The following is a 25,572-nucleotide window of genomic DNA, read 5'->3' as shown; positions in this document are numbered from 1 at the left end:
CATGGCAGTCCCTCATGCCTCTCAATTTGATGTGTCTGAAGCCTCCCTTGCCCAGACCTGTTCCAGCCCAAAGCGGGGATTTTTCTCCCCCTCTGCTTCCATCTGTTTCATGCAGGAAAACGGAAGAGAGCTTTGCTCACTCACTGACTGCTGTCCAAGAGGATGTGGTTCCTGCACAGATTCCTCCCAGTCAGTCTGGCCTTCAGTAAAATAGCATCAGAGCAGGGCAACAATGCTTTTGAAATTCGGAGCCTGACAGTTCAGGATATGCAACCAAGGCCCCAGGCTGTAGTATCAAATGTGAGCTAATGTAGGGGAAGCACCTAGCACACAGAAAGCAGTCAAGATATGGTAGCCTTAGCTTTTTGGGGGGTATTTTATTCCCTATTGTCACATTAGTTTGGATGAAGAATTCTTCTTTGTTTTTTGGAAAAGTACAGATCAAGCCAACAGTGCCTTTGCATAGAGCAAGTAGCCTGTGCACTGCACAACCCCAGGGGGCACTAAAGGCGAATGCAGACTAAAAGGTGACTGGCCCTGGGTTGTCTGTGCAGTAGGTACAGCCAGACCTGGCATCTCTTAGCATAATTCACTGCAAATTCCTGAACCAGGACTCAGGAAATCTGAGTTCTAGAACTGATTTCTCCACTAAATTGCTGAGAGACCTTAGGCAAATCCCTTTCCCTCTTTGTGCCTCAGTTTCCTCCTCTGTAACAAGACCAAATATTGTCTGAAGTTCCCCTCCAGTTATAAAATTCTGTGATTCTACAGAAGCAGATTTCAACTTCTGAAGGGCTGTCACACAAAAGAGGAAAAGGGCTCGCTCACCTGGCTCAAGAAGATTCGCCAGCATGAGTTGGATAGGGATATTAGTGGGAGGTAGCTTTTGCCTCACAAAAAAAACTTAATCAGAGTACCTAGCGACATAGGAGGCAGCTCTGGGAGGTGGTGAGTTCCCTGCGGCTTGAGGAGTTCACGTACAGAGTGGGTTAAGAGAGAGACCTGTGAGAGGTGGGAGGTTTGACCATATGCCCTTTGAGATTCTTTTTGGCATGGAGATTTTATGGTTTCAAAGCTTGGTTCTATTTTCCTTAGTGCTAAGAGGCACTCAAGCTAGGGTTGGGTCTCATCAAACCCTGCTGATGACTATTAATGCAATGACCTTGTGGGCTCTGCCCCACTCGTCCTCTAAGAGTTCGCACACATCCACATCATCCAAACGAAACTCAGTCCCTCCAGCAGTGCTGTTCTTTACCTCTGCTCCAGCCAACAAACCCTTTCTTCCTAGAAAGGATTCATTAATAGCCTTGCGCAGGCGTGGGGTAGGAAGAAGATAGAACCAGGGTGGGGAACCATGTAAAAAACCTCAAGAGAATAAACCATACAAACACTTTTAAGTGTCTATACTCCAGTGACAGCTAATGCTAATTGCAAATTCATTACTGCAGGTCTCCTAGGAGGCCCTGGCAGCAACAGCTGTGTGGGACGGAGCTAAGTTAGTGCACACGAGGGGAAAGAAACAGGATTTCCTTTAAAAATCACAACCACTTTGGCTTTTCATTAATTCAATCAGGTGCCTCCAAAGAGTGTAACTGGTTGAGATTGAAATGCATCACCCTTCAGTTGCATCCACAATGTATAAGGAACAGCAAGATTTGGCAATTACCCACTTGGGATGATTAATGAGGGCATTCAGTCAGCCTTGGGAAGATGGGGTCAGAAAACCCCCACTGTTGTCAATAATTCCAGTGTTTCACTCTCCCTTCAAAGATGAGTGAGGTCCCCCATCCCCATCACCTTGGATGTTCCTCTTAAAGCCTTCTATTCAGAAATTTAGCTCAGGGCACCTGCGGCGTTTTAAACAGTTTAAGTTGTCTTTTCTAGTTCCCTTCAATAGAATGTATATTTACACAATAAAAAGGTATCAATCTCAATTGAGGGTATTTTCCTGATGGTGAAAGATATTTAGTTTGGCAAGATTCCAGAACCTTCTCTCTTGGTGACTTTCCCAGAGGGGAGTAAGCAAAGCCATCTACCTAGATGAGAAACAGCACCCAAATAATGCAAATACACATGCTCACATTTGTACTGAAGTTGGCATTTTAGACAATACTTTCACAGGGATTATCTACTCTGATCGTCTCCAACCCTCTGTCAGCGAGGTAGCGTGAATCCCATTTCACAGACAAAGTAACTGAAGCTCAGTGAGGTAAAGCCACTCACACCAGTCACACAGCTAGAAAGAGAGCCTGAGGCTAACAAGCAAGTCCCGTCTGTCCCCTACACCTAAGCCTGCCTCTGGGACAGTGACACTAGCTGAACAACAAAGGAAACGAAGTTCACAGTACCTTTCCGCCTCCTGTTCTGCACTCTGCTGCTTGCTTTCGAAGGCGTTGAAGCTGCTCATGTCCACATAGCCATCATTTTCGTTTGCTGTGGACAGGGCTCTGCTCTGATCCTCAAACAGCTTCGTAAATGTCCCAGCCCTCGCAGGCCTTCGGGGCGGAATCTGGATATTCTCATAGTCGGAGTTCATGGCTGGAATGTTCTCATAGTCCGAAGTGTCGGCGTTGGGGAATGAGATGGACCGGGGCTTGGTCAGGGGCAAGGGCAGAAAGGGGGGCCGGGAGCGGTCTTCGAAGGACTCCACTCGGGACACTGTCCTGCTGAAGGGGACGCCTTTCCTCTTGCTGTCCCTGTAGAAGATGAGGGAAGAGGGCGATTCGGAAGCCCGCAGCTTGCCTGTCCTGGCCTTAAGCTGAGGGGAGTTACTGAGGCTCCTGCGGTCAATTTCCAGAAGCCGGGAAGGCCCGTGGTAGCTGGATTCTGAAGAGGACCTGGAAGAAGACACGTTGACATCCACGTGCACTTTGTTCTCGGTCTTTTTCTTAAACGTCAGAGCCAGGAACCGCTTAAAGGACGACTTCTTCTTCTTGCTGTGCTTGTCCGGGGGCTCGCTCTCGATCAGGAGTGAGGGAGAGCTCTTCGTGATGGGCTTTTTGGTGATGCAGGCCAGGTCGAAAGGTGGTGGGATGTCGACCACGGAAGATGGAGTTGAGGTGCCACTGGATGGAAGGTGGTTCCTCTGGGAGAAACTCCCTGAGGAGCCAATCACACAGGGTAGAGAGAGATTGTCGTCTTTCCTTTTGATCCAATGGTCATCTAAGCCAGATGCCTCTGGATCCCGGTACACGGAGACCGGTATCTCTCGGCCTTCCACAGAGAATGACCGAGGGTATAGAGTGAAGGCTCTGGGCTTTGCCGGCAAGGCCCAGCTGGCTTCCAGCGGCTTCCCCTCCAACGACAAAACCATCTTTCTTGGCTCCTCAGTGGCACCTCCAATGCCAATGGCTGATGAGCCAGGGTCTGGTCCACTTTCTTCCGGGACGGTTTCTGGGACGTAGCCAGCCACTTTCCCAGAGTGGGGCCTGGCCCTTGAGATGATGCTCTTCCTGTCCATGGGAGCCAGGCTGCCCTCAGCATCCGAATTCACGTCTTTCAGGCCGTAACCATTCAGGGTGTCGGACGCAGCCTGTGGCTCAGGATTCTCTCCTCCAGGCTCATCCCCACATGGCAGTTCGACTCCCATCTCATAGGGGTTGGTGAGTGCGTCATCTGTGGCGTCCTCATCCTCCGGCAGGACCACCACATCAGGGGCAGAGGGATCCTCCCTAGTGCCACCCTGCGGGGAGCCACACTGACCACATAAAGTTCCAGCCATGGCGTCCTGCTTTGCACACACCGCCGACTTGGGTTCCTGCTCTGACTCCAAGTCTTTGGCTGGCTCAGAAAAAGAAGAGTAGCTTTCGCTACAGAAAGAGGTGCTCTCAGTTGGGAAGAACTCATAGGGACTTCCTGAGAGGGAAGTCATGAAGTCGTCCAGCCCGTCATTCTCGAAAGGAATGATCTGGCAGCTCTCCTCGGCAGGTTCGTCCTGCACAGTGTGTTCACCTTCTTGAGTGTTGTCTCCCACCTCGTGGGTGACTGCTGCCATTTCTTCTTGGTCAGTTTTCTCATCTTGGTCATGGGGTTCATCCTGGGTGCCGTCACCTGGGGCATCTTCACACCCTTCTTCAGAGATTTCAGGGCTGTGTGTAGCTATCTGCACCTCCTGGATGCCTGTGGCCAACCCCTCCTTCTCCAGGGGTTCCTCACTGGCACCTTCAGCACCCCGCTTGGTGGGCCCATTGGAATCCGAACACTCGTCCGGTGTCGCTGGTTCTGCAGTGGCAGAGCCCTCCTCACCATCCTCCTCGGCCTCCCGGGGTGTCCCAGGGGGGCCGGGCTCCTCGCCAGGAGCTGCTGGGCCCTCTGAGTTGACTTGAGTTAGAATGATATCGCTCGGGAAGACCGCCTCTCCATCCCCAGGGCCCGTGTCCTTCACGCTGTACATGCTGTGTTCTTCCACCAGCTTCTCTTCCTCCTCACTCGGGAGCTTCTGTTCCTCCGCCCCTGGGTCTTGGGCACCGTCATCCGCCCCCCCATTCTCCGGCGTGGGGGCTACACCCGTGTCACCCTCTCCACTCAATGCCACTTCAGCGGGGGCTGCCACACCCTCAGCAGCTCCTGCCTCCTCACCTCCCTCCTGGAGTTCCTCCTGCCCGGTGGCGTCCGGAGCCTCCGTGACATCATTCTCCACAGAATCCTCCTCCCTGGGTTCGCACTCTGCCGGCGGAGCCCCGGGGACCACGATGTAATCCTCGTCGGCCTCGGCCTCGGGGCGCTCCAGGTTGGAGGGCTGCTCTTCATAAAGCCCCCTGTCTACGCAAAGCAGCTTCCCGTTGCTGCACTTGTTCAAGCTGTTGATCATATACACGCTGGCCCTCCACTCGTTGGGGGTATCCAGCCTGGGCTTAGGGGCAATGGGGGGTTTGGGCCCCCTCGACATGGAGTTGGGACTATGAAGACCGTCAGGCCGGGGTGACGAAGGGAATTTGGGTGCCGTCACTGGCGTGAGGGGGCTGGCAGTCTTTGGCTTGGGAGCAACTGGTGGTTTTGGTGAATCTAAAAGATGAAAACAGTGAAAAGAAGGAGATAAAAAGTACAGTTACCTTTATTTCCATGCCTCCTTACCATTTTCGAGAGAACACTGAAGATGGTTTCCCAACCCATGTCAACCCAATCGACTATGTTCTGTCTTAGGTTTATGTCTCCACCATCTTAAACTCCCTTAACCGTCCACTAAGGATTCATTCTGTAGACAAAGTGACTATAACTTTCTTCCATACACAGTCCCGCTAAGAAAACCCAACCGAATGACATCCTGTACTCCTCAAATAAAGGTGTGCAGATCACTGCACTCACTCCGTAAATGCTTTTCTCTGTCAGGTACCCAGGAGACAATGCTGAACTTGACAGTCACCACCCTTGCTGCCCTCATGGAGCTGATATTCCTTCTACAGTTAACTCATTGGATGTCTGCATCTATACACACTATAGACAGTAGGGTCTTCTAGGGTCAAGAAGAGAAGAACCCCCCTGCTGACTACTCACAGTTGAGTTAGGGAGACAAGACTGACAGAACAATTGAAGGACAGAGCCGCAGGCGTTTGGAATATTATGAATGAATAGCCATGATCTCACTCCTTCAAGAATGATACATTAAAGCTTTGTGACAGTGATGTATGATTCTTCTGAGGTCACCTCTGAATGTTACATGCTTCAAGACTGATGTCCAGCTAAGTGCCCTGCATTCCAATTTCAAGGGAGAAATTATATGGACATTTGCAAAAGGCCTCTTCCCTTGTGGATGGTGAGGACATACTGACCACGGCAGAAAAAAAGATGTGGTACAAACTGTACATGTAACAGGAGTTTGAGAAGCAAGAGTTGCCATGGCAAGGGAAGACCTCTTGGAGAAGGTGAGATTTCAGCTAAATTTTGCAGGACGGGAGGGACCTTGACAAGAAGGGTCAAAGGAGTAGTTGCCTACTTCCAAGTTCAGCATCTCTCCTGCCACAAGCCAGACCACACGTCCATGCCTCCTGCCTGCACCTCCGAGCCCTTGGCTGCACTGTGAACAAAGTAAGGAAGGCAGATTGCCAGAAATCCAACCCCATCCTGACATCTCCGCTTCAGCAGTGCTGCCTGGCTGCCCCCTGTCCAGGGATCAGAATGTACAAGTGTCCCTTCAGCCCAACCTCATCTCCCAGTTCCATCCCCACTAAGGCTTTGGCTTGACGGACAGCAGCCTCAGAATGCCAGCCTGGCTGTGACAGAAGGAAGGTGCAGCAGAGGACCTGGATGTCTGTCAGCAAACTCTCCTCTTCTGCATGCAGTTGACTCCTAGCTAAATCCTTGCAGCATCTAACACCTGGGCTGTCTGACAGAAATATAATGTAAGCCACATTTATAATTGCATGTGTACTTTTTAATGCTCCCATAGCCACATTAAAAAGTGAAAAAGAAACAGGTGAAATTAATTTTAACAGTACAGTTTTTTTCAGCTCAATATATCAAAAATATTATTATTTTGAGCATTATCATGTAATCAATGACTCATATTTGGATCAACATGTAACCGATATATAAAATTTATTGATGAGATATTTGACATTCTTTTTTGAATTAATGTGTATGTATTTTACACATACAGAACATCACAAATCAGACTAGCCACGTTTCAAGTGCTCATTAGGCACACGTGGCCAGTGGCTATGGTACTGGTCAGCATAGCTCCAGCTGTTTGAGACATCTCCATAAGACTGTCCCATTGGCACCTCAATTCCAAGATGTCTGAAGCCAAAGTCAATATGATGTCCCAAACTGGCAGGACTGTGTCAAATTCAGCTGAGGCCCCAAAGGAAAGAAAAAAGGCCTGGAGTACCAATAATACAGGGTTACAAAGCCCATACACTGCTTCTAAAAGGGCCTCATTTCAGAACCTCTTTACTTGTACTTTGCACATACATCTAATGAACCTGGTTGTCTGATTTCCCAATGCACAGCTAATTAGAAGGTGTTGGAGGACAGGATAGAGCAGGAACACTGCCAGCTGTAAGATGTGGTAGCTAACAGCAGGAACGGGAGAGAAGAGGCACAACTGTCAAAGTACCCACTGCTAACGTACCCACTGTATCAACCCCCTAAACCACACGTATATTTATCTGCATCAATGCCCAGGCCTGCCACTGACATCCAGATAATAACCCAGAGTCTTCAAAATGTAATATATGACTTCCCAACTCCTCATTTCCACAAGCAATTAAGTAAGTATTTGGTTAGAAAAATACCTGTCCAGATTAGCAAAACAAAAAGAAGAAGAAAAAAAAATTGGAGCTTAAACAGCAAAGCTCAATGTGGAATAACAGAGTGAGTCTTTGGAGCCTGGCTAATCTGGGTTCAAAATCTGGCTTTGCCACGTATAAACTATGAAACTGAGCCTCAGTTCCCTCATCTGTAAAATGGGTACAATAGTAGTACCTACTCTCAAAGGGTTGTTGTGAAGATTAAAAGATATACATTAAAAGTGCTTTGTAGCAGGCCTGCACATAGGAGTACTCAATAAACGATAGCTATTATTGTTCTAATTAAGTCAGTCTTTGCTTACCCCACATCTTGCTCTATATTTACGTATTATGTAATATTAGCATCAAGCTCTCAACATCAGGAGTCAGGCTTTCCATGAAATTATTCTTTGGGGGTGGGGAGTCTCATTGCTCATCCTTAACAGGTGGTATTTCACATGGGCGCCATGAGACCTGACAGAAGGACAGAAGGGCCATGAAAAACGACCGTCACCTTGGCTATATCGCCCCCACTCCCACCCCATCCCTCATCCAATCAAGCTATTGATCTGTGGATGCCGTCTCTTCGGGAAAGGTTACAGTGGGCATCTGAGGCATGATCCTGCAAGAAAATGCCTTCCCCACAGCGCCTCTAGGAATGACAAGTACACAGCGCCCATGCCCTGCTGCCAGCTCTGAAGCTCAGGGAGTTCCACCTGCATCCACTCTGAGATCAAAGGATGCCAGAAGCAGAAAAGCCTTGTCTGACCCCTCGCTGAAAGATGAGGAAACTGAGGCACAAAGAGGGTAGGTGACTAGAATGCAGTTACTCAGAAAACCTGGAGCAGGGACCAGGTAGAATGTGGGTTTCCCGCTGCAGTCACTTGAACTTCAGCCTTGATCCTTTGCCACTGAAATTTCCTCTACAGTGGAGACTCAGGGCTCCCTTCTAGTGAGGTAGAGAAGAGAAAACTGCAGGAAAAAACGCAGGGAAATGGAGACCAGGGACAGCTAGCCAAGAGAGAAATTTATATAAGTGTGAGTCCAGAGCTCAGACGTGCTAACTGACCATGAGGTGGATGACTGGCTTTCATTTGCTCCCATCCAGTTTCCTTTAACTCTATTTCATTAAATAGGTATTTATTGAGCACCTACTATGTGCCAGGCACTCATCTATAATCTTTGGATACACCAATAAACAAAACAAAGACCCTGTCCCTCATGGACCTTATATTCTAGTGGTGGGAGATAAGCAATAAAAAGGGTATTTTACATATTGTATGTTAATTATCATAAAGTCTATGGAAAAAGATTAGGAGTTGGGGTTGCATTTTTTAATAGAGTGAACAGGATAGGTCTCACTGAGAAGACATTACAGCGAAGATCTGAAAGCGGTGAGGGAATCCATGACTCACCTGGCATGTCATGGAGGCCAGAGTGGATGGAGGGGAACGAGCAAGTGAGAAGGAGAAGCAGGAGATGAGGTCCGAGGGGTCATGGGAGAGTATAGACTATGAAGGGGCTGGAGCAGAAAGACATGGACATGCTGGCTACTGTGTGGAAATAGGTAGAAGTGGTGAAGATGGACACAGGGAGACCTGTGAGGAGGCTCTTGCAATAACCCAGGCAAAACATAATGCAAAAATATGATGGAGGCTTGGACCTGGTTGGTAGCAGCAGAAGTGGTGAAAAAGAGTAGAATTCCAGTATGAAGGGAGAGCTGGCAGCATGTGCAGGCAGCCTGGATATGGGGTGTAAGAGAAAGAGAGAAGTCAAGGACAACACCAAGGTTTTGAGTTGGAGCAAGTGGAAAAGTTGCCACCAGCTGAATTGGGGAAGCTTGTAGGTGCTGGGGCGGGAAACCAGAATTCCAGTTTGCACTTGTCAGATTCCAATTACCCATCACACACCTTGGTGGAGATGTCAAGTGGGCCCCTGAGTATTCCAGCCTGGGTTCCGGGGATAGGTCTGGCTGGAGGTATCCATCAGGGAGATGGAATTTAAGGCATGAACCTGGTGAGATCACCAAGCGAGGGAGTGTGGACAGAGAAAAGTGCAGGGCCAAGGAGGGCGCAAGAAGGAGCCAGCAAAGGAGACTGAGGCGGGAGCAAAGAAAATAAAAGGAGTGCGAGGGCTTCCAGTTCTGCTCTCTCCCTGCCTCCTTCACCAGCAGGAGCTAGATAGAGCCCCTGCCCTCAGCACCGTTATCTGGGTCTCAGAGCCACTCTGCCTAGAGAAGGCTCAGGGAAGAGGTAGCATAGGGCTGCCCGTTGAAAGAGAGGATTTCACAGTCGGAAAAAAGGTTGAGTATTCCAGGCAGAGGGAACAGTGTGCAGAGGCACAGAGGCAGTGAGATGCAAAGCCCTTTGGGAATATGGCAGAGCCCACTAGTGCTGAGATCGAGTATGGTGGGGGTAGCGGATTACAGGATAAACCAGAGCTGCGGTTCCTCTTCTGGGTTAAACTTAACTTTCTGACTGTCCAGAACGCAGCATGGATGGAGCTGTCTCCTGACTCCCTCTGGCTGCTGCATAAACCTTCTCTCTGTATCACAGAGTCTGGGGGTCACACCCTCCCCAGCCCGAGTTATCAACACCAGGACCTCCTGGCAATTTGCTAAGTGTCAGGATGACTTGAATGCAAATACCCTTCAAGCCAAGATGCTAAGAGTTAACTGGGGGGTGGGGTAACCCCAGTGACAAGAGAAGAGATTTTTAACAGCTTCTGGTGATAGAAATCATCCCCAGCCAGCCCCTGGTACCAGTTTATATTTTCTTTCTCTATTTTAATTAAATATCTGTCACTCATACATTCATGCTTGCTGTTCCCTTGTCAGCTAGGTAGAAGTTCAATCAGAAGGGGTATTGGAAGGAGCACTGAACTGGGAGTCGAGGGCTGTGATTTCCACTCCCGGCCCGGCTCTGCCCTTAAATGGAGGTGTGACCTTGGGCAAGTCCCTTCTCCTCCCTGAGCATCAGTTTCCCCATAGGTAGAGTGAGGGGACTGCCCCAGTCCATAAGTGCCTTCTCCACTGGCCACCTACAGCCTATTAAAACTCAGCTCTTCTTACGATGTCCCCTGACATTCTGTCTTCAGTTCCCCAGCCTGTTTCAACTGCAGTTCACTATACTCCCCCTGGAACTCTCATAACCATATGTTCCAAGAGTAATTATCTTCCAATTTCACCTTCCAATTGCATCTTAATTTAACTTTCATTTCTGGGTGCTTGCTGGAATGTCCATGCCAAGCCTGATGATTTCTAATTAGGCTGCTGTTAAGCTAGTCCAATGATCCACGACAGGGCACTTATTTGGAAGACAACATGGCACAGAGTGGGAAGAGCATGGGGCCCCGGCTTGGACAGACCTGGACTCCAATCCCAGCTCTGCCACACATCAGCTGTGTGACCTTGGGCACATGACTTTGCCTCCCTGAGCCTGTTTCTTTCTTGGTAATATGGAAGAAATACCCTCTTTTATCTTAAGGCTATTGAGAAGGTCAAGGGAAATAACAGACATAGGATGACTAACAAAATCAACTGGCAAACATTTCCTGTGTACCTACTATGTGTTAGGCATTGGCTAAAAAAGGAGGCTCTCAAGCTGGACAGGCTGGGTTTCAGTCCTGTCTCAGATCCCCATTAAGTCAGTGACCGTTAAATCCCTGCAGCTCAGTTTTTCCATTTATAAAATGGAGATAGCAAGAGTACTCACCTCATCAGGTCACTGTGAAAACTAAACTGATATAAGTAAAACACTTAAAAGTAACATCTGATTCTTAGCAAGTAAGCACTCAATAAATACTAGCTAGCATTTACTGGTCACTTAGAATGTGAGAGACATTATTCCCGGTACATTACATGCTTTATTTCATGGAATCATGAGAACTCAATGACCAAGACCTCGTTATCCCCATTTTTCAGATGAAGAAACTGAGGCACAGAGAGATTCAGTAACCTGATAAAGGTCACATAAATAAGTACATGGTGGTTCTGAGAGTCCGTCCTATGGAGCCTGTGAGCCGTTATGCTACATGATTAGGAAATCCAGAGCATGGCACACAGAAATCATTATGTGAGGTTTTTATCATTGCCATCACACAGAAAAAGGAACCAGGTTTATGCTGGAGACAGATTATAGGAGGGCTGAACCCAGCAGCAGCAACTGCTGAGATTTCCTGGGACCAAACTGTCCTCTCAGTTTATTCTGGCTCACTCCATCCCCCCGATTCTCAGAGAAGGAAGGGCTTGCCCTAGCCTCATGCAGCGAAACGTGGGAAAACTGGAACCGCTCTCACCATTGTTTTAAAGCGAGTTTTATTAGGAGTATAGGAAAAAGCTAGCCTGGCTCTATCCAGGCTGTGCCAGAACAGGCAGGAGGCGACCTTTTTCCTCCTCGCACGGAATGGCTGGCTGGGTGCTGTGACCTGCTCCAGCCTTTCCAGGTACCCCAAAGTGGTTCCCCTGCTCCTACCTCCCCGCTATCCTGTGACCCACACGCTAACTGTCTAGGTGTCCACATGCCCAGCAGCAACAGGGCCTGGGCACAAGGAAGCAACTGCTACACTCTCAAGTCCCCAAGTGGCTCCTTTTTCCTATCAGTCCAACCAGTATCTCCTGTCTGCACCTCACTCCTAAAACAATGACTTTTTTCATTAAAAAGATTTTAAAAAGAAAAAAACCCACCACACACACTCTTTCTCTCTCTCTCACACACACAGTGCAGCAGGATATGGTTCTAAGACAACCAAAATGGTGGCTTCCTGTTTCTTTAGGGATGTGTGTTTTGGAGTATGGCTTCAGACAAGGGTGTTGGTTGGGGAGAGGGCTGCCTATTGCTAAATTCTAAGAAAAAAAAGTGATGATCGCCCCTTGGCAGGCAGATCAAGCTAGCTGGGACTGTTCCCTTGCAAACTCTCCTCTTTGAGGGAACTTTCTGCCCCCGGTGTGGATGGAGTCAGGAATCCAGGGAACTGGGTTCCAGGAACCGCCTATCTCTGAGTCTCAGTCACTAAATCTGTTCAATGGCACCCCAGTGGAGAAACCGCTAATCTTTATTGTCACACACGTTCTGGATTGCATGGAATCCCTGAACTGGCGAGTCCGATTCACCAGGCAGACACAGGAGGGAAGGGAGGGAACGCCTGAAGTGCAGCTTAGCTTCGGCGAGTGTCCCCTTGGCATTCGGTCCCCTGGGGAAGGCACAAAGAGGGCCTGGGCGCTGCGAGGGAGGGGTTCGCTAAGGGGGAAATGACTTAGAGCTTGTTAGTCCTATTCGGAGAGTAAGCTGCAAGTCTCGGGGTCTTAGGAGATATAAGGGAAGCAGTAACCCTCTTAAGGGTGCGCCCGCGGGAGCTGAAGGACGAGGACTAGCCCCTGGTGTGGAGAGCCTGGACGGATCCCGTGTGCCAGGAGGGGTCCGTGAGGGGTCGGGGTGCGGGTGTCGGGGCGCTACCAAGTTGCCTCTGAGAAGGGGACGTCCTTCTCTGTTGCCGAGGGTACCCTCATTCTGGGCGCCGCGGTGAGAGTGGGACGAGAGCGTACATGGTCAGGGTGCGGCCTCTCCGAGATTAAGGGGGCCGTCCCTGAGATGGGGAGACTCAGACAGGGGCCCCAGATGCTTCTCAGTCTCCTTGGTGAGGGGACTCCGGACCCGCCCATATCTCGACCGAAGCCAGCAGAGTGGGAAGGTCGAGGGATTCTCTGCCGTCGCTCCAGGTGCCCCGCGGGCTCCAACTTAGAGCGCCTGGCCGGGGCCCCCTCGCGCTAGCTCTCGGCGCCCGAGGTCGTGCGGAGCCTCCTACCTGCTCTGTTCATCTTCCAGAGCGCGGAGTCCGGGGCCGCCCGTCGGTCCGTCAGTCCTTCCGTCCGAGCGCGAGTCCGCGCGCCGTCTCACTCCGTGGCCGACCCGCGGGGCCCGCACCCCCTGGTGCCCGCCCCGCCCCCCGGCGCGCGCCGGACTCCCCGCGGGGCGCGGGGCCAGTGGGGGCGCAGGACGCGAGCCTCCGGGGCTGGGCGGGGCGGGGGAGGAGAGGGGCGGGGAGGGGGCGCGAGCACAGGGCGCGCGGGGCGGTGGCCGGGGCAGAGCGCGGCGTCGCGTTCACTCGGACTCTTCGCACAGCGCAGGGCAAGTGGGGGCGCCGGGCGCGAGCCTCCCGGGCTGGGCGGGGCCGTGCAGGCGGGGCGGGGAGGGGCGCGAGCGCGCCGCGCGTGGGGGCGGTGGCCGGGGCAGCGCGCGGCGTCGCGTCGGCTCCCGGCTCCCGGCTCCGCGCCGGGCGCGCTGCGCGCTGGCTGCCGCACCTCTGCCTGCGCTGCCTCGGCCGCTGCCGCGCCGCCGCCCCCTCCTAGACGTTTCCTCCCGCTCGCGAAGAGGAAGGCTTTTTTTTCCCCCTTTCTGCTCTGTCAGGGATTGAGGGAGCTGAGGGGCGAGGCATTCCCGTGCACATTTAAAGGGGCCGTGGCCGTGGGGACTCGGGGAGCCGTGCGAGGTTCAAGGAACCAGCATCGGGGATCGGGGAAAGCGGGCTAGTTGGGCTTCTGGGGACTTCCTCGTCCCTTTGCCAAACGGACCATCCATCTTTATTTTCAACCACAGGCATCATTCAGTCCTGCACCAGGCGCTATGCTGAGCGCCCAACAAGACAGCCCTAAATGGTTGCCCTCGTGTAACTTAGATGAGAGAAGGTCACAAGACAAATAAGCAATAAATATAATTTCAGAGAGTGATAAGTGCCTTGAGGGAGATAAACCGGGGTAATGGGGCAGAGCAGTGGCTCTCAAAAGTGTGTGGACCAGTATGGGAATTGTTAAACATGCAAATTCTCGGGACCCTCCCTAGACTTACTGAATCAGAAATCCTGTGTTTAACAAATCCCTAAGGTCCTCCTGATGCAAGCTGAAGTTTGAGAAACACTCGAGTAGAGAATGGGTGATCAAGGAAGTCCTCCCTGAGGAGGTGATATTGAAAGGGAGACCTGGTTGATGAGGAGCCTGTTTTTGTTTGCTCAGCACACTCTGGTCAGCACCTCCCTGGGACCAGGCCTGGTGCTAGGCAACGTGGATGACCCCCACCAAGCTTCCACTTTGAGCTCCCATCTGATTGTCCATGCAACATAGGCAGATAGTTTCTGCTTCCCGGGACAAATGTTGCGATGGGGACAAGAGTGCACAGCGGTTTGTAGGAATTCTGAGGTGGCCACAGAGTGCAGAGGGTTCAAATAAAGGAAAGGCCTTTCAGGCAGAGGGAATAGCTTGGGGAAAGACATGGCCTGTTAGAGGACCCTGAGGAGGTTGGCTTGGGTAATAGAGACTGGGAATGTCCCAATAGGTGATACAGAAGGGACAGGGTAGAGGTGTTCTAATGGCCATACCGAGCAAGTCCTAGGTAACCAGATATTTTCATTGCACAGACGAAACACCCTGCGGCTCTAAGCATCAGCATGACTCGGGCTTGTTAGAAATGAAGAACCTCAGGCCCCACCCCAGACCCACTGAACCAGAATCTGCATTTTAACAAGGTCTCCAGATAATCTGTATACACATCACCACTGGAGGAACACTGCCCTAGATAACCCACCCCATTTCTTTTTGGCCAGATATGCTGCCAAAGGACACAGAAGTAGAGAAAACACATCCTGGTTTCCCTAGGTTCTCGCTGTGGTGAGAACTTAATCCCTGGCTTCTGTCTCATTAATACGTTATTAGAAGATTGGTAGGATTCTGGATATCTGGGGGCTTGCACCCAGCAGAAATCCTGGTGCATATTAGGTGCTCACTAAAAATACATGACATACATGAAGGTCTGATTTGAATTGTTACATGAGCCAGGTGGTGCCTGGCACACAGAAGGTGTTTAATGCACACATACTGAAGATAGGAATTAATGAATTTCAGTTAGGTAATGTGGAAAGCCTCCAAAGATGTTAAACTCTTTTTTTCCCCATCTTAATGAAAAATCTTACATAGTGTTTCACACTCTCTAAGCACCTTCATACACCTAACCAGGTTTGCAGGATTTGTTTTGTTTTATTTTCATCTCCTAATGCCCACAGTATGGAATTAGATTATGCACACTTACAGGCAAGGGCCTAGGGTGTACCTCAGTTTCCCCAAATCAGGAATTGAATTTTATTCTTTTAAATGACCTTTTCATCTCTGAGCCACCAGAGTCTTTAAGCCTCCAACCTTTTGTGGAGAAATACTTGTCCCTCTGGAATAGAAAATCGATGACAGAATTTGTTACTTGGGCTCTTAATAAACCTTATGGATCCCTGCCCGGAGATGTTAGAGATGGTGATGGAGAGGTGATGATGGAAGGAATAGTGGATGTGGGAGATATCGTGTTGCAGGCGAAGGAAGCAGAGGACGTGAGGTAGTAGCTGTGAAGTCACGGTGAAGATAGAAAACGTGATATGGTTGGTGGTGGTGAAGGAGGTGGACGTGGTAGAATTGATAGATGTGGAAATGGACTTGAGGAGATGATGGAGGTGATGGAGCTGGTCAAGGTGATGGGGGATGGAAGTGGTAGAGCTGAGTGAAGTGATGGTGGGCTGGTGGTAACGGGGGGGATGAAGTTGGTCAAGATGGTGGAGATGATGGGGTTGAGGGAGGTAATGGAGGTGGGAAGTGATGGAGCTGATGGTTGAGAAGGTGGGGGGCATATCTGATGCAAAAAGAAAATATGTTTTAAAAATTGAGCTTGTTCAGGGATTAGCAATAAAACCCAAATAACCTAGGATCCCAGGGTAAGACCAGGAGAAGTAGGCTTACACAGTGGGGTCATATAGCGAGTTAGGGAAACAGCCAGTGCTGGAATCCACACCACCTGACATCCAGGCCCAAGTTGGAATCACATGGAGCCTGAAACCATGCACTTCTTCTCCAATGGCTGCAGTCTTTTATTAATACAGTGGTACCTTGATTTTTGAATGTAATCCACAAGTTCTAAAATGTTCGAAAACAGCCGACAGCTAGGCCTCAGGATCTTGCACTCAAGGGAAGCCATGTGACATGTTCGACTTCTGAGTCGTGTTTGAAAACCGAGGGCAGGAGCCCCTCCTTGCTTTTCTGCCTGGCAGCGTTGGGGTATGACACCTTTAAGGCAAATCCTCAGCAGGAGTTAGGCCTCCCTGCACTTTCCAGGCCTTCCTTCTCTCCCCATTTTTCTTTTCTACCTGCCTTGGATGGTCAGAATCATTCCATCAACCGCCAAAGTTTCCCTTCACTGTCGGGCCTGTGCACAGGAGAAAGGAGGGCAGGACAGACCACAGTGCCTTGCTAAGCCCTTTCCACTACTGTTGAATTTGGGATTTGAGGCTAGGCAAAGTCTACTTAAAAAGATCATAGCACCAGTGACAGTTGGGAAAAAACACAGGTCTGAACTTGTTGAGCTGAAACCACATGCCAGGGTGGAATGATGGGCGGTGAAGCTCAACTGCTCATTCCTTTGTTTGCTTTTCCTAACAAGAGAAAATGGATGTAAAAGACCATAAGGCTCTTCAAACATCCGGTGCTAATGCTGGTGCTTGGACTTGCTCAATTCTTAAGGAACTGAGCCGTAACCTCTCACTGAGCTCGGGGATGGCTGTAAATAATCACAAAAGCTATGGCTGTGGGGGCTGGGGAGGAGTAATGGCCATCTTCGCTCCTGTTTTGAGCCTTTAATGCATGTATTCTTCCCAAGAATGCTAGAAAGGGATTATTATATCCCCATTTCACACATTAGGAAAACTGAGGCCCAGATAGGGGAGGTGACTTGCCCCCACAGCCCAGCCAGGAAGCATAGCCCATTCACTCTGAGAACATGGTCTGAGTTCTGAACTACCAAAAAGTCCATCTAGGTCTTCATGTTTCCCAAATCACTCTTACCATCTTATCTGTTCCTCTCAGCAGACCATGGGCCATCCATATAGGTCCCTGCACACAGTTTCGGTGTTATGCCCACTTGACAGACTGAGAAACTGAGGCCCAGAGGGGAAAACAACTAGACTAGGATCATTCAGTGAGTTAGGGCAACAGCCAGTGGTGGAATCCACACCTCCTGACATCCAGGCCCAAGTTGGAATCACATGGAGCCTGAAACCATGCACCTCTCCTCCAATGGCTGTAGTCTCTTGCTTTGCCTTTTGAGGGCAGGAGCCTCTCCTTGCTTTTCTGCCTCGCAGGGTTGGGGTATAACACCTTTAAAGCAGATCCACAGCAGGAGTCAGGCCTCCCTGCACTCTCCAGGCCTCCTTCTCTCTCCCTCTTTTCCCCTCCCTTGTTTCTACCTGCCTTGGATGGTCAGAATGGCCAGCAGTTTCATCATGATGACCCAGCCCGTGTCTGTAGGAGCATTGGAAGGGGACACCAAGGTTCTGCTACATCTGAGGAACAGCCAGGTGGGAGCCTCAATGCCTGAGGAACTTGGGGGGTCAAAGGCACTTGGCCAACCAGCACACTGGCAGGTGAGGAGGCTGTGGCAATAACAGCAGGCAATACTAAGATTGATAATCATAATAAATGCTGATTGTTACATCTACTGTGTACTCTTCACATGCTTCTTGTGATAATGGGAAGTGATTTTATTATCTCCATTTTACAGATGAGAAAACTGAGGGCCAGAGAGGTGAGAGACTTACTCAAGACTCAGAGCTAGTGGTGGACTTGGGACTAAACCTAGGTCTGTCTGTCCCCAAGGCCTGTGCTGTTCACAGTATACCACATTTGTCCAAGATCACAGTGGCCGAGTCAGGACCAGAGGCTTAGGCAGCCAGCCTTCCTCCCGCCTTCCCTCCTTCCCTTCCTTCTTTCCTTCCTTCCACAAAAGTGCACTGAGTGCTCTGTGCCAGGTGCTGGGTCAAGTCCCAAGCAAACAGGCCACTCTCACTCTGGCCTTCTTGAGCTTCCAGGCCAGCTGAGGAGGCAGGACACCCAATGGTAATTATCCATCAGTTCGATGAGAGTATTAATGGGGGAAACACAGGCTCCTCTCAGATGCCTTTAGACCCCTGGTGTGAGGCAAACCAGTTCCCTGGGACCTCTGAAATCAAAACCACCCCTCACTGGACCCTTTTAAGACCCCCAGTCTCCACCCCACTGAAAACCCTGCCCTCACACCTCTCACTCACACATGCATAGCTCATCATATGAGTTAAAGATCAGGATCCTCTAAACAAGCAAACATCTCCCATCTTATTATCCTTAGACCATTGGGGCTAATTACCTCCCTGCACACAGCTTAGGGAACCTCAAATCAAAACTGCTGGAATCCAGTTCCCTGGTCCCGCCTGCCTGAAACCTCGGCAAAGTACAGAGCCAGAACCGCAGCTGGATGTGGCCATGTGCTCCAGAAACAAAAAGTATCTAGGCTCTGTACGCTCATGTGAAGGTGAAGGCGGCATGGCCAAGCCTCTGGGACAGGCTGTAGAATGCAATGGTCAGGAACTACACTGTCCTGGGGGCAAGTCCCAGCCTCAGTTTGCCCACTGGTAAATAGTATTTGCCGAGTGCTTATTTTGTGTACTCAGTGTATTGCATATGTCATTAGCTTATTTAATCCTCTCAACAAACCTATGAAGTGGGCAATGTTATTACTCCCATGTTACAGATGAGACTACCATGGCACAGAGAGGCTGAGGCATCTGCCCAGGGATACACAGCTAGTAAGTGGTAGGGATCCCAGCTCTGGGAACAGCTTTCTTACCCATTTCAGCACACTGGCCCCCATCAATTGGACATGAAATAGTGTCTACTCATTAAATGAGATAACTCATTAAAACATTCAGTAGGGGAGGGAGAGACACAGGAGGCACTCAATAAATGATCATTATTATTTAAATGTCAAAAACACAGCTGGTGCACAATAACTGTTTGCAACACGCACCCCACAATCAGAGCTGGTGAAGGACAGGAGAGAGCACATATTGAGCACCTGGTGTATACTGGGATGGGTGAGAGGGGGTAACCTGGGAGCCTCGCAGGAGCCTGGGATCGTGGGGCGGCAGCCTGGGCTCTGCTTCCTGTCCCAGTCCAGAGGAAGGGACAATCAGGGTTTTGTTTCCCCACTAAAATGGGGGCTCTTCTAAAAAGCTGGGGCCCAATTGGCTGCCACCTCGCATCTCACATCTGACTTTACAGCTGAATCCACCTAGGTCTCCCATTTTTCACAGGGCACACGTATACCTTTTGTCTCTAGGGATAACATGCATGTTATTAAAAAGGAAATGACCCTGGCCCTGCAGCCTCTTCAGCTGCTGACCCTCAGGTCTCTGCAGCCTTGGGTTTTTTACATCACAATGCTATGGCTGTGACAGCATCAGCTCCCAGGGCTTATCTTTCCCTGGAAAGTCACTGAATTGCCTTCCTGGCTCCAGGGCACAGCAAATCTGAGCCAGACACTTGCCGGGTGGAGGAGTCTTCACAAGGCCACCCTTCCCTTTCCGTGAACCAAAGATTGGTGGGGGGACCTCAGGTAAGTTCAGCTCAGGCATCTTACACCCCCACCCCCCTTGCACACACTCAGGCCAGGCACAAAGACAGAAAGGAGCTGGGGGCTTGGAGACCCCTGCCTCCACCAGTCACTGGTTCTGTGGCCTTGGGCAAGACACTTCGCCTCTCTGCAACTCAATTTTCTCCTCTGTAAAATGGGAATAATGAGACCTTTCTCTTGGGTTGTGGTGAGGATTAAAAGAATGTTAGTTCCCCTTTTTCTTTACCTTCCTGACTTTGAAGATCTCACAGTTTGGTTCGAGAGGAGGGCCTAGGGTCAGCTAACAGTGGAGCTGGGGGTGAAAGCAGGGGACTAAGTTGAGCTGAGGGACTAGAAAAGAGGAGGTGACAATGGGCTTTAAAGGTCAAGTGGCATTTTCCAGGTGGAGAAGTAGGTTGCCATTCCAGGGAGGGGAATAGCCCGAGCAAGTGCCTGTGGGGATGGAAGAGGTAGGCAGGACAGGGCCAAGGTGAGAAGTGTGCTGTGGTCACATCCTGGGACAGGTGTAGGGAAAAGCTCTCCAGTGGCTAGCCGAAGAGTTTGGACTTTACCCTGCAGGTAATGGGGAGCCATAGAGTTTTTCTGGGGGAAGGTGAGACATGGTCAGACCTGTGTGAGAGCTGGAGTGGTAGGGGAATCGGAGGGACAAACCTGGAAGTGGGGTGACCAAAGAAAACTGGGGCAACGGCCCCAAGAGAGATTAGGCTTGAATTCATAAATGTTCCTCACCCCCCGTTTTGGGGCTCAAATGCATGCTGGGAAGTTTCCAGGAAGAGGAAGTCTTTGCTTTGCACCCTGTAGGAATTACACAAGCAGAGGGGAGCAGGAAAGTGCATGCCAGGCAGGGGTGGGAACTGGGGGCCCGTAGCCCAGTTAATCTGGTGTCCAGTATGCAGGCAGGGGCCTCAAAGGCCTTTGTCCAGCAGGCCTTCAGCTCCCCAAGGAAGGGCTGAGCTCTGGGGGAGGGGAGTCTGAGGCTGGGCAGGACCAGCTTGGAGGTTTTATCACCACTGGGTGGGATCCAAGGTCTGTGGAGGAAGTGACCACCCTCTTCCGGCCAGCCATTTTTTTTTCCTTCTACTGGCCTGTTTGGCTTTTTCCCGAGGCCGCATTTCCACAAAGGCCCCTCCTGGCTGGCTGGGTGTGGGCATGGCTCCACCACACACCCAGCAGCAGGGGTGGCCCAGCCCTGGGCTTCCTGCCCCTCTTTGGGCAGGCTGATTGGAGGAAAACAGCCCTCAAGCCTTCTTCAAAACAGGAAACTGCTCTCCCTGCTTCCTGAAGGACAGGAACTGTCCCCATGGCAACCATGGGACAAAGAGGCCAGGTTAACCCTTCTGATGGCAGGCCTGCCTTAGAACCTCTTCTTACCCACCCCTCATGGGTGTGGTACAGTACAGGTGACAAGGGGGGGGTCTGCTTCAATGACATCCTCCAAGTCTCACCACCTTCCGAGGGAAAGGCAGGGCTGGGATTTTATGTTCATTGCATGGATGACAATTGAGGTGAACTCAGAGGACGAAGGCCTGGCCAGCCACACAGTATGTCAACTTCAGCAGGGCACCAGTGTGAGGTGGGAAGTCAGGTTGTCTTCTCTGCAGTCTTGGCTCCCTGCTAGCTGTGTACCTTGGGCAAGTGGCTTAACTTTCCAGTCTCAGTTTCTCTACCTGTGAAATGGGATGATTATTCATGGAGCCGTTGTGAGCATCTACTGAGGTCATTCACTCATCCAACACATATTCACTTGTCTGAGGTGTTCTAGGCTCCAAGGATATGGCACTGACAACAACACTAACAAAAACCTCCTGCCTCGTGGGGTAAGTGCTGTAGTTGGGGGAGGCAGGCAGTAAACTAGTCCACAAATCCGTGTAAATGATCAGAGCTATGAGCAATGGATGGGGAGCAGAGTGTGGAGTGGTCTTATCAGTTTGGTGGCCCAGGAGAGGTGAGGACACTGGGAGAGTGAGAAGGAGCCTGTCAGCGAAGCCCTGGAGGACAGCATTCAGGCAGAAGGGCCAGCAGGGAAGACCCAGGGGGAGGGAGGGCTGTGCCTTCTGAGGAACAGCAAGGTGCTGGGCGCAGACAAGTGGGGAGGAAGAAGGTGGAAGAGGCTGCTCATCAGAGCCTCGGGGTTATATTCTCAGAGCAAGTGGGAGCCATGGAGGGACAAATTCTCACTTGCATTTTTAAAGATTTCAATCTGGCAGTGCGTGCTGGTGGGAGGCAGCTCAGAGTGACAGGGACTCCAAAAGGCGTCTTTTCTGAGGGACCTTTTGCTATGACCCTGGAGAGACCTGAGTCATAGGGAAAGGCAGTCATTTGTTGTTGTTTTGAGGGGCGGGGCAGGCAGGGGACCCTGTGGCCTGCACAATTCAGGAGCCCAGCCTTTTCCTCGACAGCCCACCAGGACACACCCCTCCTGCCTCCCTCCCTCTCTCAATGCCCAGGGTTGCTGTGAAGAGGCGTTGGACACAGCTCCCAGCATTGTGGTGCACGGAGTCGCTGCTCAGCAGTTGCTGCGGGAATAACATCTGTTCTCCTTACTATGGCCTCCAAGATCTGTCACTGCCCTACCTTATCATGCCCCCTCCCACCTCATCTCCCACCACCACCTTTTTTCCCTGTACTCCAGCCACACTGGCCTTCCTCTCTATCCCTGCCCCTGCCCCAGGGACTTTGCACCTGCCATTTCTGCTCTCTAGAAAACGCCTTTCCAAATTTTCTCATGCCTGGGCCAGCTTCCCTCATCAGTCAGGTCTCAAATGTCACCTCTTTGCAGAGGTGTGCCTGACCACCATCAACCCTCAGTCTCTCGCCATTCCATCACCCTGTTTCTCTTCTTTGCTTGTACTCACCCATAGCTGAGATCACTGTCCCATCTAATTATCTATTTATCTGTGTGGCATCTGTCTCTCTGCCTGGAATGCCAGCTCTGGGAGGACAGGGTTGGGTCTCTTTTGTTGGCTGCCCTACAGGCACCTGAACAGAGCCCGCTGTTAATATCTGTTACGTACCCAGTGAACGGACAGTGATAGAGACCTACCCCCACCTGGGCTTAGCACCAAACTCCCATTCAGGCCTAACTATGAAGAGACTGGTGGGCGGGGTGGGGGGGTGTCTCTCTGCCAGAATACATCTCTCAAAAGTAGTTGGTTGGAGATGAAGGGAGCAAGGATTAAATGTTTGTCCTATAGAGGAACTAACATTTATTCACCAATGAACAAACTAATGTTGGGTCATTATGTTATGATCACCAAAAACTGCAATGGGGGCTAGTGTCTGTGAGGGATGTATCATTATCCCCATTTTTCAGATGAGAAAACTGAGGCTTAGAGAAGCAAAGTCTTGTGCCCAAGACCACTTGGCTGGGAAGTGGCAGAGTTGAGGGGAAACAGGACTGACTACTTGGAGCCTATGCCTTTCTCCTTAGCCTCGTACCAGTCGGAAGGGGCCTTGAGCAGAGAGAATGGAAAAAGGTGATTGACTTTCTGAAAAATCTCCTCCCTGGATTTGTCAAGGCCACTGCCACTAGCTACATCTCTGGGTTAACACAGGGAACCCGAATGTCCTCATCTGAAGAATCTTCTGGTCTGGTTACAACACAAATTCCAAAGCCCCATCCCAGGCCCAGTGAGTTATGATTGCCTGGGATTGGGACTGAGATTCTCATTTTGGGAAACATGGAGTTAAGACTTCGGAGGCCCTTACAAGGCCAGTGGAGCCTGGGGTGGGAGGAGCACAGGGACCCCTTTGTAGACAAAGAGCCTGAAGCTCCAGCTGGGTCATCAGACAAGAACCTGACCATTACTAACCCAAGAAATGTGTAGCAACGTCCAAAGGGTGGGGGCTTGTCCACGCCCTGCTCTGCCCACTGGGGGGCGAAGCAGCCCTGGGAAGGCCCTGCCAAGCAATCAGTTCTGATGTCCTACCTCTGATGCCACCTGCACTTGAGTTCCCCCAGGGACAGATAGCTCACATCCTCACAGGGCCATCCTTCCCTTGTGGGCTAGCTTTGTAGAACGGGGGTGGCAATGTCACCTTCCCTGATGCACAAGGAAGGGTAGTGGTTTTAAAAGAGGCATTTTGATGAGCCACAAAGCCTGACTCCTGATTTATTTTCCCCGTCGAGCTCCAGAATGGAGACTGCATCTCTCTGCTGGCCCCTGGCAGAGGCTGAGGGAGATAGAGGCTCCAGAAAGAGCGTATTAATCAGTTTAATAAGCATGTGTGTACCCGTGTGGTTGTGTACGGAGAGGGAGGCAATGTGACCCCGTCACAGACACCATCAATTGCTGAGTGAGCCTCCACCCACCTGAAACCCAGACACTTAGAGAAATGAATCAGGCCCAGCCTGGGAACACCATTAAAACACTCAGCACTCAGTGCCAGTCCATTGCCCCAGGACCACTTCTTCCGTCCTTCTAGTAGATGCTGCAGTCAATTGCACAGTTTCCTGCGGGAGCTGCCTCCTAGCTGCCTTCTGACAGAGGGCCTGCAGACAGGGGCCAGATTGTCTCCAGCTCAGGGGGGTCCCTGGTGAAGGGAGGGATGGCAGGGGTAAGGACCTTCCACGTGTGACCTGGCAGGACCCATGCGTGAATCATTCTAATGATCTCACAGGGTGAGCTGGGGACAGACTTTGACAGCTAGGAGTTTGGACTCTGGTGTGGAAGACACACTAAGGTTTGAGCCTCAGTCTACCTCTTCCCAGCTCTGAGTCCAGGGCAAATCCCTTTCCTCTGGGCGTCCCTCTCCTCATCTGTAAAATGGGGGCATTTCTAGCACCCACTGCCTGTGTCCATTAGAAAGACCAAATAAGATAATGACCTTCAAGTACTTAGCCTGGCAGTGCCTGGCACATAGTAACTGCTTGGTAAACGTTAGATATTATTACTAAGCATTCTTAATGAAGTACCTGGCACATAGTAGGCAATCAATTAGGTCTTGATGTCTTTAGCAAGTAGATATTTGCTGGGTTTTGTGAAGGTCTAATCCACACACCATTTTTCACTGACTTGACAGTTTGGTAACTAATTTTTAACTATTTATAATACAAATTATTTGCATGTCACTTATCAACAAGCAGCAGCCTCCAGCCCTTGCTCTCCGGGGACAATGTCCCAGGGTCTAGAGATACTCCCACTTTTAAAGCCTGAGGAGGATTTGCCTCTAGCTGTAAACAGCTCCCTTAGGATCCAGATACCCCCACCCGCCTATGGAGATGTGGGCTTGGAGCCGCCCCAAACTGGTAGCCCTGTAGCACTTTAAACATTGTCTGTTTAATCTCCACAAGCACTCCCTATGTCAGGTATGATTACTGCCATTTAACAGATGAGGACACTGAGGCTGTGGGCAGAAGAAGGCCGTGGTAATCACACAGTTGGTGCTTTTCTCACTGCACTTAACTCAGGACCTTTCCAACCAAAATGGAGATAATTGTCCCTGAAACAGTGGCAGCCGCAGCACCTATAAGGGCGTGAGGGGTTCCTGTGGCAGAGGTACTCCCTGGGGCGGTGGTAGAGCAGTATTCATAACCCCTGGCTTCTCCCTCCATGTTCATTCCACCATTTATCAGAACCTCTTTGTGCCAAGCCTTGGAACCCAGAGGGATCAGACACACTCAGTGAACAATCAAAAAGCATCATTGCCTCACAGCCAGGACCAGCTATATAATGGGCAGGGTTCAGTGCAAAGTGAAAATGCGGTGCGTCTGGTTCAAAAATTAAGAATTGCCCATGATGACAGCAGAACATGGGGGTTTAAACCAAGCATGGGGCCCTCTGGAGTGTGTGTCCATGTGGCACTGCACTGGTCACCCTCCATGAAGCTGGCCCTACACACATCAGTGCTAGAAAAGCAGCATCTCAGGGTGTCCATTC

The 25,572-nt window shown here is 50.6% G+C and overlaps 2 protein-coding genes across 2 annotated transcripts in view; both read right to left on the bottom strand.

Annotated features, from left to right (window-relative positions):
- The window catches only part of FGD5 (FYVE, RhoGEF and PH domain containing 5), a 108,084-nt gene extending 94,895 nt beyond the window's left edge, over positions 1 to 13,189 (bottom strand). Inside the window, exons 1-2 of the mRNA XM_019746997.2 lie at positions 13,029 to 13,189; positions 2,349 to 5,004 (exon numbers count right to left, since the gene is read on the bottom strand). Of these exons, the coding sequence (XP_019602556.2) occupies positions 2,349 to 5,004; positions 13,029 to 13,041 (2,669 nt within the window). The 5' untranslated portion in view covers positions 13,042 to 13,189. The remainder of the gene's footprint in view (positions 1 to 2,348; positions 5,005 to 13,028) is intronic.
- Positions 13,117 to 25,572, bottom strand: part of LG10H3orf20 (linkage group 10 C3orf20 homolog) — a 96,799-nt gene continuing 84,343 nt past the window's right edge. Inside the window, exon 15 of the mRNA XM_074314087.1 lies at positions 13,117 to 13,618. Within this exon, the coding sequence (XP_074170188.1) occupies positions 13,117 to 13,618 (502 nt within the window). The remainder of the gene's footprint in view (positions 13,619 to 25,572) is intronic.

The sequence above is a fragment of the Rhinolophus sinicus genome, linkage group LG10, assembly GCF_036562045.2.
Source record: "Rhinolophus sinicus isolate RSC01 linkage group LG10, ASM3656204v1, whole genome shotgun sequence".
Lineage (NCBI taxonomy): Eukaryota > Metazoa > Chordata > Mammalia > Chiroptera > Rhinolophidae > Rhinolophus > Rhinolophus sinicus.
This window is presented reverse-complemented; position numbering and strand designations above follow the sequence as displayed.